This window comes from Xenopus tropicalis, chromosome 5 (assembly GCF_000004195.4).
Source record: "Xenopus tropicalis strain Nigerian chromosome 5, UCB_Xtro_10.0, whole genome shotgun sequence".
NCBI lineage: Eukaryota > Metazoa > Chordata > Amphibia > Anura > Pipidae > Xenopus > Xenopus tropicalis.
Window position 1 is genome coordinate 7,014,833 of NC_030681.2, and position 14,293 is coordinate 7,029,125.

Below are 14,293 nucleotides of genomic sequence, written 5' to 3' on the forward strand. Positions count from 1 at the left end.
TTTATTCACTATATATTATAAGGAACTCCTCGGGGGCTTATAATATCCCTATATTTTACAATAGGGGGTACTTTATTCACTATATATTATAAGGAACTCCTCGGGGGCTTATAATATCCCTATATGTTACAATAGGGGGTACTTTATTCACTATATATTATAAGGAACTCCTCGGGGGCTTATAATATCCCTATATGTTACAATAGGGGGCACTTTATTCACTATATATTATAAGGAACTCCTCGGGGGCTTATAATATCCCTATATGTTACAATAGGGGACACTTTATTCACTATATATTATAAGGAACCCCTCGGGGGCTTATAATATCCATATATGTTACAGTAGGGGGTACTTTATTCACTATATATTATAAGGAACTCCTCGGGACTTATAATATCCCTATATGTTACAATAGGGGGTACTTTATTCACTATATATTATAAGGAACCCCTCGGGGGCTTATAATATCCCTATATGTTACAGTAGGGGGTACTTTATTCACTATATATTATAAGGAACTCCTCGGGGACTTATAATATCCCTATATGTTACAATAGGGGGTACTTTATTCACTATATATTATAAGGAACTCCTCTGGGGCTTATAATATCCCTATATGTTACAATAGGGGGTACTTTATTCACTATATATTATAAGGAACTCCTCGGGGGCTTATAATATCCCTATATGTTACAATAGGGGGTACTTTATTCACTATATATTATAAGGAACCCCTCGGGGGCTTATAATATCCCTATATGTTACAGTAGGGGGTACTTTATTCACTATATATTATAAGGAACTCCTCGGGGACTTATAATATCCCTATATGTTACAATAGGGGGTACTTTATTCACTATATATTATAAGGAACTCCTCTGGGGCTTATAATATCCCTATATGTTACAATAGGGGGTACTTTATTCACTATATATTATAAGGAACTCCTCGGGGGCTTATAATATCCCTATATGTTACAATAGGGGGCACTTTATTCACTATATATTATAAGGAACCCCTCGGGGGCTTATAATATCCCTATATGTTACAATAGGGGGCACTTAATTCACCATATAAGAGAATAATAGGGTTTATATTACAGAGCACTGTGCTAGTTTGGGACATTTCCTACATAAATGTGATATTGAGGTTATTTAATTGCAGATTTTCTGTTTCATTGTTTAAAGTCAGCCCTTTTTCTTCCGTACCTCAGCGTCCACCTATAATTAAAAAAAAAAAGAAAAGAATATTTATCCATTAATATGTACAACCCTGTTTCATATTATGGTTTTAAATCAGTGCTGCCTAACTTGGCACTGTTCAAATGGGGTGTCTGGCCCATTACTAGTACCTTCAGCTTTGCAAATTCATTAATAAACCATAGGGCAATAGACGACTGCCACTTGGTATCCCCCGACCATCAACACATTAAGTGGTACATAAATATCCCATTTCTCCAGTTACCGTACCTTGGAAACCAGAAAGCCAATCGGCAGCCAGCCCCGCCCAAACTTCTGTCTGTTCCTGTGGTTTTGCATCAGCGAAATGATGACATTATATCCTTTCTGTACTTCATCCGATGGGCTGATCCGTATAAGGTACTGGGGATTCTTGCAGAATAAATCTGAAATGATATATGGGGAAGAATTTCAACTGTTCAAGTTAAAAAAAAAAGCAATGTGCTTCCGGCTGGCTGGTTTCTAAGGGTTACTAGACCTGGTGCAATAGACTATTTGTAATGGTTTGTGTTTATTAACCCCCCAATATCATACCTGGGATGGGTAAAATAGACATTGCTATTTATAAAGGCTATGGGGAAAGCTGTATATATATATATTCTTGCTGAGCAGTTTAATGGCATTTTGGGCACACAGGGCGCCGGGATCATTATACAGAGGCTATTGCGGTACTGTGTCCCTTACCTTTGTTAAAACTGTCCTCCAACCCACTTGCTTTGGGCCAGATGTTCTCATAGGAAGTTTTGTGCCAAGACCTTTGGTCACGTCCCCAATTCAAAAAGTCCAGCGTGGGGCTGCAGATAATGACCCGGGAAAACTGCTGGACAAAAGTTTCCCAAGACATCCTGGAAAGATTAAACGAAGAGACTAAATAACCCGCTGTGATTATGGAAACCTACCTCACTATATATTGAGGGAAAACCCATTCAACAAAAAAGCTAGTCCTCCCCAAAATCCCTATTAATGCTTGTTTTTAAAATGGTCCAGTGGAGAAGGACTTGTCTTTAAGGTTTAGAAAAAGAAGAAATGCTGACTTGACTTTGGTGGTTTGTAGGCAGTAATTCCCTCATAATTACCGTTACCCACACTAGGATGCACAATGGGTGCTGGGAGTTGTAACATTCAATGGTTTATTTCTTCTTAATTTTATTTATTAAACTAACACTGTTAGGGTTCCTGACGTGCACGGGAACAAGAAGGACGCAACCACGGAGGCAGTTCAAACTTGTTCAATTTATTTCTACGTGCTCATAGCTTTTATACCTTTTGTGCACGTGCAAATACAAAGGAGTGTATTATAACGAATAGAAAGACCACCACTACTTCAAGGGCGACCAACGCAGTAATGCGAGGAGTACACAGGGAGTATGGGATGCATCAGCGAGCAGATAAGATAAAGTTGTTTTTCATAACATGTATTTAGTAAGGTACAAGCGTGCCAGGGTGCTATTTGGGAAAAACAACTATTATGGGATGTCAAGCCTTGCAGTCAGCAGTTACAAAATGGAGATACGTTGTAAAATGGAGTATAATATGCTAAGCTTCATGTTAAAACCTAACAAACATCTCCTTACAAGTTCTCAAGTTGAGTTCTTCACTGTTAGTTCAATGGCTGGCCAAGGACATTTCACACAGATCGTTTACATATAGAACCTGTTTCCTTATTATTCACTTCCCTTTAGAACTGTATTTGCCAACAGGAGGTTCCACTTGTCCACTCCCTACATAGCCCAGTCTCTACATAGCCCAGTCCCTACATAGCCCAGTCCCTACATAGCCCAGTCCCTACATAGCCCAGTCCCTACATAGCCCAGTCCCTACATAGCCCAATCCTACATAGCCCAATCCTACATAGCCCAGTCCCTACATAGCCCAGTCCCTACATAGCCCAGTCCCTACATAGCCCAGTCCCTACATAGCCCAGTCCCTACATAGCCCAGTCCCTACATAGCCCAGTCCCTACATAGCCCAGTCCCTACATAGCCCAGTCCCTACATAGCCCAGTCCCTACATAGCCCAGTCCCTACATAGCCCAGTCCCTACATAGCCCAGTCCCTACATAGCCCAGTCCCTACATAGCCCAGTCCCTACATAGCCCAGTCCCTACATAGCCAGTCCCTACATAGCCCAGTCCCTACATAGCCCAGTCCCTACATAGCCCAGTCCCTACATAGCCCAGTCCCTACATAGCCCAGTCCCTACATAGCCCAGTCCCTACATAGCCCAGTCCCTACATAGCCCAGTCCCTACATAACATAGCCCAGTCCCTACATAGCCCAGTCCCTACATAGCCCAGTCCCTACATAGCCCAGTCCCTACATAGCCCAGTCCCTACATAGCCCAGTCCTACATAGCCCAGTCCCTACATAGCCCAGTCCCTACATAGCCCAGTCCGTACATAGCCCAGTCCCTACATAGCCCAGTCCCTACATAGCCCAGTCCGTACATAGCCCAGTCCCTACATAGCCCAGTCCCTACATAGCCCAGTCCGTACATAGCCCAGTCCCTACATAGCCCAGTCCCACCTGAATGGGAAGAGCCAGGTAATAGTGTATGTGAGTGGGATAAGTGGAACACACATTACTAGTAGGGATGCACCAAACCCAGTTTTTCAGTTTCGGCCAATCCCCCGAATCCATGTTTAGGGATTCGACCGCATACCGAACCGAATCCTAATTAACATATGCTAATTAGGATTTGGAAGGGTTACATTTCCATGTTTATGCGGGGACACTAACCCTTCCAAATGGTTAGGCCAGGACCGTGGATTTGGCTGAATCCGAACCCTGCCGAAAAAGGCCGAATCCTGGATTTGGTGCATCCCTAATTTCTAGCCTGCAGACAGGTGGCAGCATTTTCATCTGACAGGGTCAGTGGGGTTCCCATGATAGTCTATGGAGGGATAGACCTACTCCTTCCTTGGGGAAGGAATAAATAGTAGACAGTTGTATTAATGAGAGAGGGCACCTATAGATAAACTCTATTGTTCCTTATTCAAATGGTGTATGGTGCATCCATTCCAAACTCAGTTACAGCAAAATAGAAATGTACCAAAACTCTCCATCTTCTCTCTTTGTATTCAGCTTCTTTCTGTCTTCTGGATCAATGTCGTTCCACCAGGAGCAACTTTACATCATAAATAAAAAAAAAAAAAACAGAGAAGTTGAAGCACCCAAACCCACCCGTGCTATCAAACTGCCAGTTTGGGTCAAAAAGCCTCAGACCTACCTTGGGTAGCAAAACTATTGGGAATTTATTAAATTCCATTTAGGATGTACTGTATGCTATCGCAAATGTCTCACTGTTGCCAATGGGGTTATTTCTGTAGACCCTGGGCAGAACCAAGGGGTTCAAGGACATAAATGTAAATGGAACCTGTTTCTATGAGACACTTGAAGATCAATAAGAACTGAATTAGGACATTGACAGCCAATGGTCATTCATTCTATTACCTAGTTGCTAGGGTAAGTGGGACTAGCAATAACAAAATTGCATATAACAATTTTTATTCATAGGCAAAGCTGTAAAGGGAAAGTTAACTAAAAAAAAATACTTAGGGGACTATTATTATATTATTATGATTATTATGATGTGTAAAAAAATAAATGGAGCAGTTTGCCATCCGAACGGCAGATTTATGCTGTTATTTTGCGTAAGTTCCGGCAGAAGAAAAGACGTAAAAAAACCCGCCTATTTTACACCGTTATTTTACGCGCCCCCTTGGGACCCCTATACAGTAACACAACTCTTTGTAATGAGCAGAAAAAAATATTCTGTTTTACTTGTCGCTCCAGCGGCCGATCCATTCTCCTCGTCCCCATGGATTCCACAGGCGAATTAAATTCACACACCCTTCCCTGTAAACCTGAAATGAGAGGGGTTGCTTATTTAGTGACTATTGTACCCCCTACTGTAAATGATAAGTATAACATTAAACCAAGATCATGTGCACATGCATGAATTATTATTATGAAAAAGGGGTTAAATCAGGGATCAAAAAAGTGTATGTATTCCATCAAAACTAACCTGCGCCGTGTCAGTTACAGTATAAGCATGTCGATCCACTAGGCCGTTATCAACGTGAATATTTTCTATGTACTTCTGTAACCAAAAAGCAAAAACAAACTTAGTCGGTAACATAGTACCATTTTTAAGCTGGAATATTTTTTAAATGTTCCACTAGTATTACATTTTTCAAAGACCAAACACACCCACCCCCCTTGGTCTTTTGGTTTGTCCCTGAGGAAGAGTACAGTTGGTACTCGAAACGTTGGATCATTTTTGAATAAACTTTTTCACTTTTTTTGCTAAGTCCTTGTGTGTGCGGCTCTCTGTCCATATATTGCCTCATTTTAGCCAGCACCCAGGGCATTTGAACCACCATAGGGTGTGCTCCACTCTTCTTTGTATATATATATATATATATATATATATACAGTATATATATATATATATATATATACGCACACATATATATACCCCATTGTGTGAGTTTGGATAGGAGAAGAGATAAGTCAAAGTAAACGCATGGACCTCTCTCTCTCTCAGAACTTCTCCATCCTATGTCACCACTCACATAAGTTTTATAAGTTACAGATCAACTAAGATGGGCTCCCGGACTGAACTGTGGCCAATGCCTGAGCTCAACGGCTGAACTGAAGCACAGACTCGTCACTCTATTTGGAACATGATCACAGGGCCCATAAATCGGAATTTCACTATTAACGGCCATTAGTGCAACACAAGTTTCCTATTCCCTCGCACCTCTCTATTCCAAATTGTCAATAAAATCAGAGCGTGGCACTCACATTGGCAGGGTCGCTCCTCCGGCGCTCATCCCGGCCTTCCATCTACAGAAATGGGAGTTGATAGTGGAGTTATTGCAATGCACTGAATACCAGGGATGCACCAAATCCGCTATTTTAGGGTACGGCTGAATCCTTTGCAAAAGATCTGTCCGAATACCGAATCCGAAATGCTTATTTGCATATGCACATTAGGATAATGAAGGGCTGAAATAGAACCACCCACTTTTCAACTGGCAAATTTCAGCGATTCGGCTTGGGCAAATCCTGAACCGAACCCTGGATTCTGTGCATCCCTACTAAATACACAAACATTATTATTGTTTCATAATGGTTTCTAAATATTGAGAATCGATTATAAAAGAGTTAGGCTAATGCCACACCAAGCTGATTCTGGGCCTATGGATAAATGCGGCCAGAGAGGGCTCCGATCAGCCTACCCATGTGACTGCACCCTGAGCCACTTTATTGGTCCAGTGCAGGAACACGATTTCCGCACCAAAACACATTCGTATGCATGGGATGAGGCTTACAAGACACATAGCAAGTCAGTTCAGTTGCCCATAAAACGTTCAATTAATTCAGCCACTTGGGTTGGGGCCCCTGCCAATCAGAAAGGGACATTGTGACAAGGCCAGACAGTGTCGGACTGGGACCCCAGGGGCCCTCCAGAAAACCTTAGACCCTAGGCCCAGTCTCCAAACTATTTTTCCTCCATTCCTTGCCCAACCTCTCCCAGTCTCTTTTATTTACATGCTAGTGTCTATTCTTCCATCTATTTCTCCTCTTTGTTCCCATTCAGAAATAGGGAATGACCATGAAACAGGCCAAATGGTGAGGAGCAGGAGGGGCCACTGACGCCTGGGCCCCGCGGGAGTTTTCCTGGTATCCTGGTGGGCCAGTCCGACGCTGAGGTCAGATCAATAAATGGGCAAAAGGGGTATTTGCCGAGGGACCCTAAGGATCGATGCTGTAGCTGTTAGACTGAGCTTCTTACAGAACTGCCATTTTAATTACTGTGAGAGGATTTACCCTTTACTTTTGCACCACTTAGCTCTATTCCTATTACTGCAGAGCCTCTGCTCTCTGCTTGCCAGAGTGTGTCAGTTTAATGACAATGCCCATAACCCCCGGCTATATAAGAGCAGGATATTGGCAAGAAGCCTTACCGCACTTGGAACGCTGTATCTCCTGTTGTGGGTCATTACCTCCTGTCAATAATAGAAATTTACACATAAATTAACTCATATAATGTGTAGCTTAATGGTTTTCTGAATAAACACAGAAACAAGTTGGGTTTTTGAACCAGCACAATAGGAGGGGGGGGGGGGGCAGCCTTAAAGTCAGTCGTGGTAACATTTGTGAAATTATTACATTGAAAAGCCCCAGTAGTCCATATTATATACCAATAACCTTGATATAAGCAGTAGGCTAAATGCTGGACCTCACTGAAGTTGCTTCTATATTAGGTTGCTATTTCTTAACCTACAATCTATGATAGTGACTATGATTAATTATAGGTTGGTTTACCCTAGTCAGCATTCTAACGCAAAGCATGTATAAATATTGATATATTCCTGTGAAAATTCTAACTCCCTGACTGACCACAGGATAGCATATCAACCTTATTCTAGCCCTACTACCCGGAGGTTTCCTCTTACATTGTTAGCTTATGTGTTGTGCTCTGGATCAACCACAGGTTCTTTAGCCCCGTACACACTATCATACTGGCTATTAATGAAGTGTATGGGGGCCCAAAGGTGGGTCTGAGATACTGGATAGTGGTACTGGCTATTAATGAAGTGTATGGAGGCCCAAAGGTGGGTCTGAGATACTGGATAGTGGTACTGGCTATTAATGAAGTGTATGGAGGCCCAAAGGTGGGTCTGAGATACTGGATAGTGGTACTGGCTATTAATCAAGTGTATGGAGGCCCATAGGTGGGTCTGAGATACTGGATAGTGGTACTGGCTATTATTGAAGTGTATGGAGGCCCATAGGTGGGTCTGAGATACTGGATAGTGGTACTGGCTATTAATGAAATATATGGAGGCCCATATGTCAGTCTGAGATACTGGATAGTGGTACTGGCTATTAATGTAATAATGAAGTGTAATGAAGTATATGGAGGCCCATAGTTGGGTCAGAGATACTTGATAGTGGTACTGGCTATTATTGAAATACATGGAGGCCCATCGGTGGGTCCGACATACTGGATAGTGGTACTGGCTATTAATGAAATATATGGAGGCCCATAGGTCGGTCTGAGATACTGGATAGTGGTACTGGCTATTAATGAAATATATGGAGGCCCATATGTCAGTCTGAGATACTGGATAGTGGTACTGGCTATTAATGTAATAATAAAGTGTAATGAAGTGGATGGAGGCCCAAAGGTGGGTCTGAGATACTGGATAGTGGTATTGGCTATTAATGAAGTGTATGGAGGCCCATAGGTGGGTCTGAGATACTGGATAGTGGTACTGGCTATTATTGAAGTGTATGGAGGCCCATAGGTGGGTCTGAGATACTGGATAGTGGTACTGGCTATTAATGAAATATATGGAGGCCCATATGTCAGTCTGAGATACTGGATAGTGGTACTGGCTATTAATGTAATAATGAAGTGTAATGAAGTGTATGGAGGCCCATAGTTGGGTCAGAGATACTTGATAGTGGTACTGGCTATTATTGAAATACATGGAGGCCCATCGGTGGGTCCGAGATACTGGATAGTGGTACTGGCTATTAATGAAATATATGGAGGCCCATAGGTCGGTCTGAGATACTGGATAGTGGTACTGGCTATTAATGAAATATATGGAGGCCCATATGTCAGTCTGAGATACTGGATAGTGGTACTGGCTATTAATGTAATAATAAAGTGTAATGAAGTGGATGGAGGCCCAAAGGTGGGTCTGAGATACTGGATAGTGGTACTGGCTATTAATGAAGTGTATGGAGGCCCATAGTTGGGTCAGAGATACTTGATAGTGGTACTGGCTATTAATGAAGTGTATGGAGGCCTATAAGTGGGTCTGAGATATTGGATAGTGATACTGGCTATTAATAATATGTATAAAGGCCTATAGGTGGATCTGAGATACTGGATAGTGGTACTGGCTATTAATAATATGTATGGAGGCCCATAGTTGGGTCAGAGATACTTGATAGTGGTACTGGCTATTAATGAAATACATGGAAGCCCATAGGTGGGTCCGAGATACTGGATAGTGGTACTGGCTATTAATGAAGTGTATGGAGGCCCATAAGTGGGTCTGAGATATTGGATAGTGATACTGGCTATTAATAATATGTATAAAGGCCTATAGGTGGATCTGAGATACTGGATAGTGGTACTGGCTATTAATAATATGTATGGAGGCCCATAGGTGGATCTGAGATACTGGATAGTGGTGCTGGCTATTAATGAACTGTATGATGTATGATATAAGATAGCGGGACTAAGACTTTCTTACCGCTTTTTCACTTATACAAGTGATCAGTGCCTTTTGGCTTGATTTATGGACCATCTCCCATATATCAGAATGATGCAGGTCTCCTCCCTTCAGCTTCAACGTCAGTGTTAATGCGCCTGTAAAGTTGACCAAGGCTTCGGCAGGATCTCCCCAGTGCAAGTTTTGGTAACTCCCAAGAAGTCTGAAAAACAGGAAATATTTTCAGACCCTTCTGTCCAGTTCTTGACATATTTTACACTAGCAATTTAATTTTTTACCCAGCAGCGGAATGGAATATTATATATAAATGCTAGGTGTCATCCCTAAATGCCCCTTGGCAACTTGCTGTAAGCTTCTACTCTGCAATTACTCGAATGGACCCTAGGGAACCCATAACCCACTAGCCCTGACCTTTGGCTAATTCCATGGCAACTTGCATCCATAGACACAAACTGTTTACTGCCATATTGGTCTGGTCAGTAGGGAGGATATTGGGTACGCTGGTCTGCCCAGCATTGCTATTCATGACCCTATGCACCATGCAATGTTTATTGGAACCCCCTACCTGTGTAGAGGCAACTGCTTTCCGTATACTCTGAACCCACATATAACTGGGGGTTTCCTATATTTCGGCAAGGATTAGTAAGTGCTTGTTGGCTATAAAACCGTCTTCTAAATGGTTCCCTAGGGTTTGAGGAGAGTATTGACCCAAAAAGAACCTTTAATACCTTGTACTAAGCATCGTTGCAGATGGTCTCTGTTACTTATTTGGTGAGTAACAATGCAGGCCTGTATTTTTCAGGAGTCCCCTGTGTTTATATCCCTAGTGGGGGCAGAGCAATGGACATGCCACAATAGTGTATGGAGGACCATAGGTAGGTTTAAGATTCTGGATAGTGGTACTGGCTATTAATGAAGTGTATGGAGGCCCATAGGTCGGTCTGAGATACTGGATAGTGGTACTGGCTATTAATGAAGTGTATGGAGGCTCATAGGTGGGTCTGAGATACTGGATAGTGTTACTGGCTATTAATAAAATATATGGAGGCCCATAGGTCAGTCTTAGATACTGGATAGTGGTACTGGCTATTAATGAAGTGTATGGAGGCCCATAGGTGGGTCTGAGATACTTGATAGTGGTACTGGCTATTAATGAAATATATGGAGGCCCATAGGTCAGTCTGAGATACTGGATAGTGGTACTGGCTATTAATGAAGTGTATGGAGGCTCATTGGTGGGTCTGAGGTACTGGCTATTAATGAAGTGTATGGAGGCCCATCGGTTGGTCTGAGATACTGGATAGTGGTACTGGCTATTAATGAAGTGTGTGGAGGCCCATCGGTGGGTCTGAGATACTGGATAGTGGTACTGGCTATTAATGAAGTGTGTGGAGGCCCATCGGTGGGTCTGAGATACTGGATAGTGGTACTGGCTATTAAGGAATGTATGGAGGCCCACGATAGGTTTCCCACTGACCATTCCACACAACGCGGCACTGTTACAATAAGATATTATCTACTCATTTTGCCGGACATTACTTGGCGTATGCTTTCTCCAGAAGGCAGGGCCAGTATTCCTTCGCACAACTGGCCCGGACAGAAAAAAAGTCCCCATTTAAAAAAGGCAGTCGGTCGTCTATCACAACGTCGACCCATTTCCCGGAATACCAGAACTGAAAAAGAGAAACGCAGTTTTATTAGTGTTACAGACAATGGGATTAAAGCTTAATTCTGGGTTGCTGATTGGCTCAAAAGCCTGGGGGGCTGGCAGGGGCGGGGCAAGGCAGGTGTGTACAGGGGAGGAGGGCCAAGGGCAGGCTTTAACCATAAACAGATTGTGGGTGCAGTTCCCCTTTAAAATGAGCTTGACAATGGCCTTTATATTGGGATGAGACATGGATGTTGGAACAAGATGGAGATCACCGTGACATTATTAAAATCAAATTAAATCTACATAAGGGAACTTGCCCAAATGAATTACACGGTGAGAAGAGAAAGTCATTTATATGCAGATTGTGCTTAATGTATTAATTAAATGATCACGTCGCCTATTAGCAACAAAATGATTATCTACCAGTAAATCAGCTTTTATAGCTCGTCCGCTGCTCCCTTACCCATAATCCCTCCACCGCATACTTATACTGAATATTCAAAGATGAATTTGCCATGAATTCAATAACCATCAAAAGTACAAGAATAAGAGCAAATATTGGCCAATTCAGGGGTTAAATTGACACCAATCAGAAATTAGTATTAAGCTGCCCGGTACCCGGAAATAGAAGATACCAATGTCGTTTTTACCCCGAAATAGAAGATACCAATGTCGTTTTTACCCCGAAATAGAAGATACCAATGTCATTTTTACCCTGAAATGGAAGATGCCAGCGTAGTTTCTGGTAAACCCTTGATCAGCTGGAATGATGTTTCTCAGTAACGTTTGCTTCTGGGTAACGGATCCAATTGTAGACAAAACCCAGCAATCACCTAGAGATGTTATTGGGGGAAAAAGAACAGAGAAGCATATATGTTATGGGTAGAAGGCCAGTGAGCAGTAAGTTATGGGTAGAAGGTCAGTGAGTAGTAAGTTATGGGTAGAAGGTCAGTGAGTAGTAAGTAGTAAGTTATGGGTCGAAGGTCAGTGACTAGTAAGTTATGGGTATAAGGTCAGTGAGTAGTAAGTTACAGGTAGAAGGTCCATGAGTAGTAAGTAGTAATTTATGGGTAGAAGGTCAGTGACTAGTAAGTTATGGGTAGAAGGTCTGTGAGTAGTAAGTTATGGGTAGAAGGTCGGTGAGTAGTAAGTTATGGGTAGAAGGCCAGTGAGTAGTAAGTTATGGGTAGAAGGTCAGTGAGTAGTAAGGTATGGGTAGAAGGTCAGTGAATAGTAAGTTATGGGTAGAAGGTCTGGGAGTAGTAAGTTATGGGTAGAAGGTCCATGAGTAGTAAGTAGTAATTTATGGGTAGAAGGTCAGTGACTAGTAAATTATGGGTAGAAGGTCTGTGAGTAGTAAGTTACGGGTAGAAGGTCGGTGAGTAGTAATTTATGGGTAGTAGGCCAGTGAGTAGTAAGTTATGGGTAGAAGGTCAGTGAGTAGTAAGTTATGGGTAGAAGGCCCATGAGTAGTAAGTTATGGGTAGAAGGTCAGTGAGTAATAAGTTATGGGTGGAAGGTCAGTGAGTAGTAAGTTATGGGTATAAGGCCCGTGAGTAGTAAGTAGTAAGTTATGGGTAGAAGGTCAGTGACTAGTAAGTTATGGGTAGAAGGTCTGTGAGTAGTAAGTTATGGGTAGAAGGTCCGTGAGTAGTAAGTAGTAAGTTATGGGTAGAAGGCCAGTGAGTAGTAAGTTATGGGTAGAAGGTCCGTGAGTAGTAAGTTATGGGTAGAAGGCCAGTGAGTAGTAAGTTATGGGTAGAAGGTCAGTGAGTAGTAAGGTATGGGTAGAAGGTCAGTGAATAGTAAGTGATGGGTAGAAGGTCAGTGGGTAGTAAGTTATAGGTATAAGGTCAGTGAGTAGTAAGTTATGGGTAGAAGGTCAGTGGGTAGTAAGTTATAGGTATAAGGTCAGTGAGTAGTAAGTTATGGGTAGAAGGTCAGTGGGTAGTAAGTTATAGGTATAAGGTCAGTGAGTAGTAAGGTATGGGTAGAAGGTCAGTGAATAGTAAGTGATGGGTAGAAGGTCAGTGGGTAGTAAGTTATAGGTATAAGGTCAGTGAGTAGTAAGTTATGGGTAGAAGGTCAGTGGGTAGTAAGGTATGGGTAGAAGGTCAGTGAATAGTAAGTGATGGGTAGAAGGTCAGTGGGTAGTAAGTTATAGGTATAAGGTCAGTGAGTAGTAAGTTATGGGTAGAAGGTCAGTGGGTAGTAAGTTATAGGTATAAGGTCAGTGAGTAGTAAGTTATGGGTAGAAGGTCAGTGGGTAGTAAGTTATAGGTATAAGGTCAGTGAGTAGTAAGTTATGGGTAGAAGGTCAGTGGGTAGTAAGTTATAGGTATAAGGTCAGTGAGTAGTAAGTTATGGGTAGAAGGTCAGTGGGTAGTAAGTTATAGGTATAAGGTCAGTGAGTAGTAAGTTATGGGTAGAAGGTCAGTGGGTAGTAAGTTATAGGTATAAGGTCAGTGAGTAGTAAGTTATGGGTAGAAGGTCTTGCTCTGTGTAGCTCAGCGAGTAGCCTGCTTCATTTTGTATAATGATGTAGTACTGTAATTAGGACACAGTCTCTCACCTATTTTACTTTGTACAATGTCAAAGTAACTGGCTCCGTCCACAATTAAATGGGGATTTTTGCAGAATTCCTGTGAAGAAGCAGAAAGAACATTAATGTTATTCTCCCCTTCTCACTCCTCACCCAGAGATACAGATTCACTCTCTCTTATATCATTAATGTGCGACACGGTAACACTGACCGTTGGGATGTCATAGTTAATAATAAATATATAATAATAAATAATAATAATAAAAAAATAATAATAAAAGTAAAAGCCATTAAATATATACTGATAAATTCTCCCTGCAACTGGAATATTTGCAAAAACAACAGTATGGGGGCCATTTACAAACAGTCAGATTTTTTTTTCAAATTTGGATTTTTAGAGCTAAAAGTTTCAGAAAAAAAAGTCCCAACTTTTTTGAGATTTACTATGCGTCCAAAAAGCTAAAAATCAGAATCTGACAATGCTCCGGCTAAAACTTGCCAAGATCATGTAGAAGCCAATGGCAGCGGTCCCTTCCCTTTCCGGAAAAATCCTTCTTTTGCCTCAAAACTTTAGAGGGTTTTGGACTTTTGGCCCC

At 41.9% G+C, this 14,293-nt stretch overlaps 1 protein-coding gene across 1 annotated transcript in view; it reads right to left on the bottom strand.

The window, feature by feature from the left end:
- capn10l (calpain 10-like) overlaps window positions 1-14,293 on the bottom strand; it is a 50,661-nt gene that overhangs the window by 30,185 nt on the left and 6,183 nt on the right. Inside the window, exons 3-14 of the mRNA XM_031902269.1 lie at window positions 13,728-13,797; window positions 11,870-11,988; window positions 11,044-11,177; window positions 9,526-9,706; window positions 7,216-7,257; window positions 6,050-6,091; window positions 5,268-5,342; window positions 5,024-5,106; window positions 4,293-4,367; window positions 1,926-2,086; window positions 1,473-1,627; window positions 1,212-1,223 (exon numbers count right to left, since the gene is read on the bottom strand). Of these exons, the coding sequence (XP_031758129.1) occupies window positions 1,212-1,223; window positions 1,473-1,627; window positions 1,926-2,086; window positions 4,293-4,367; window positions 5,024-5,106; window positions 5,268-5,342; window positions 6,050-6,091; window positions 7,216-7,257; window positions 9,526-9,706; window positions 11,044-11,177; window positions 11,870-11,988; window positions 13,728-13,797 (1,149 nt within the window). The remainder of the gene's footprint in view (window positions 1-1,211; window positions 1,224-1,472; window positions 1,628-1,925; window positions 2,087-4,292; window positions 4,368-5,023; window positions 5,107-5,267; window positions 5,343-6,049; window positions 6,092-7,215; window positions 7,258-9,525; window positions 9,707-11,043; window positions 11,178-11,869; window positions 11,989-13,727; window positions 13,798-14,293) is intronic.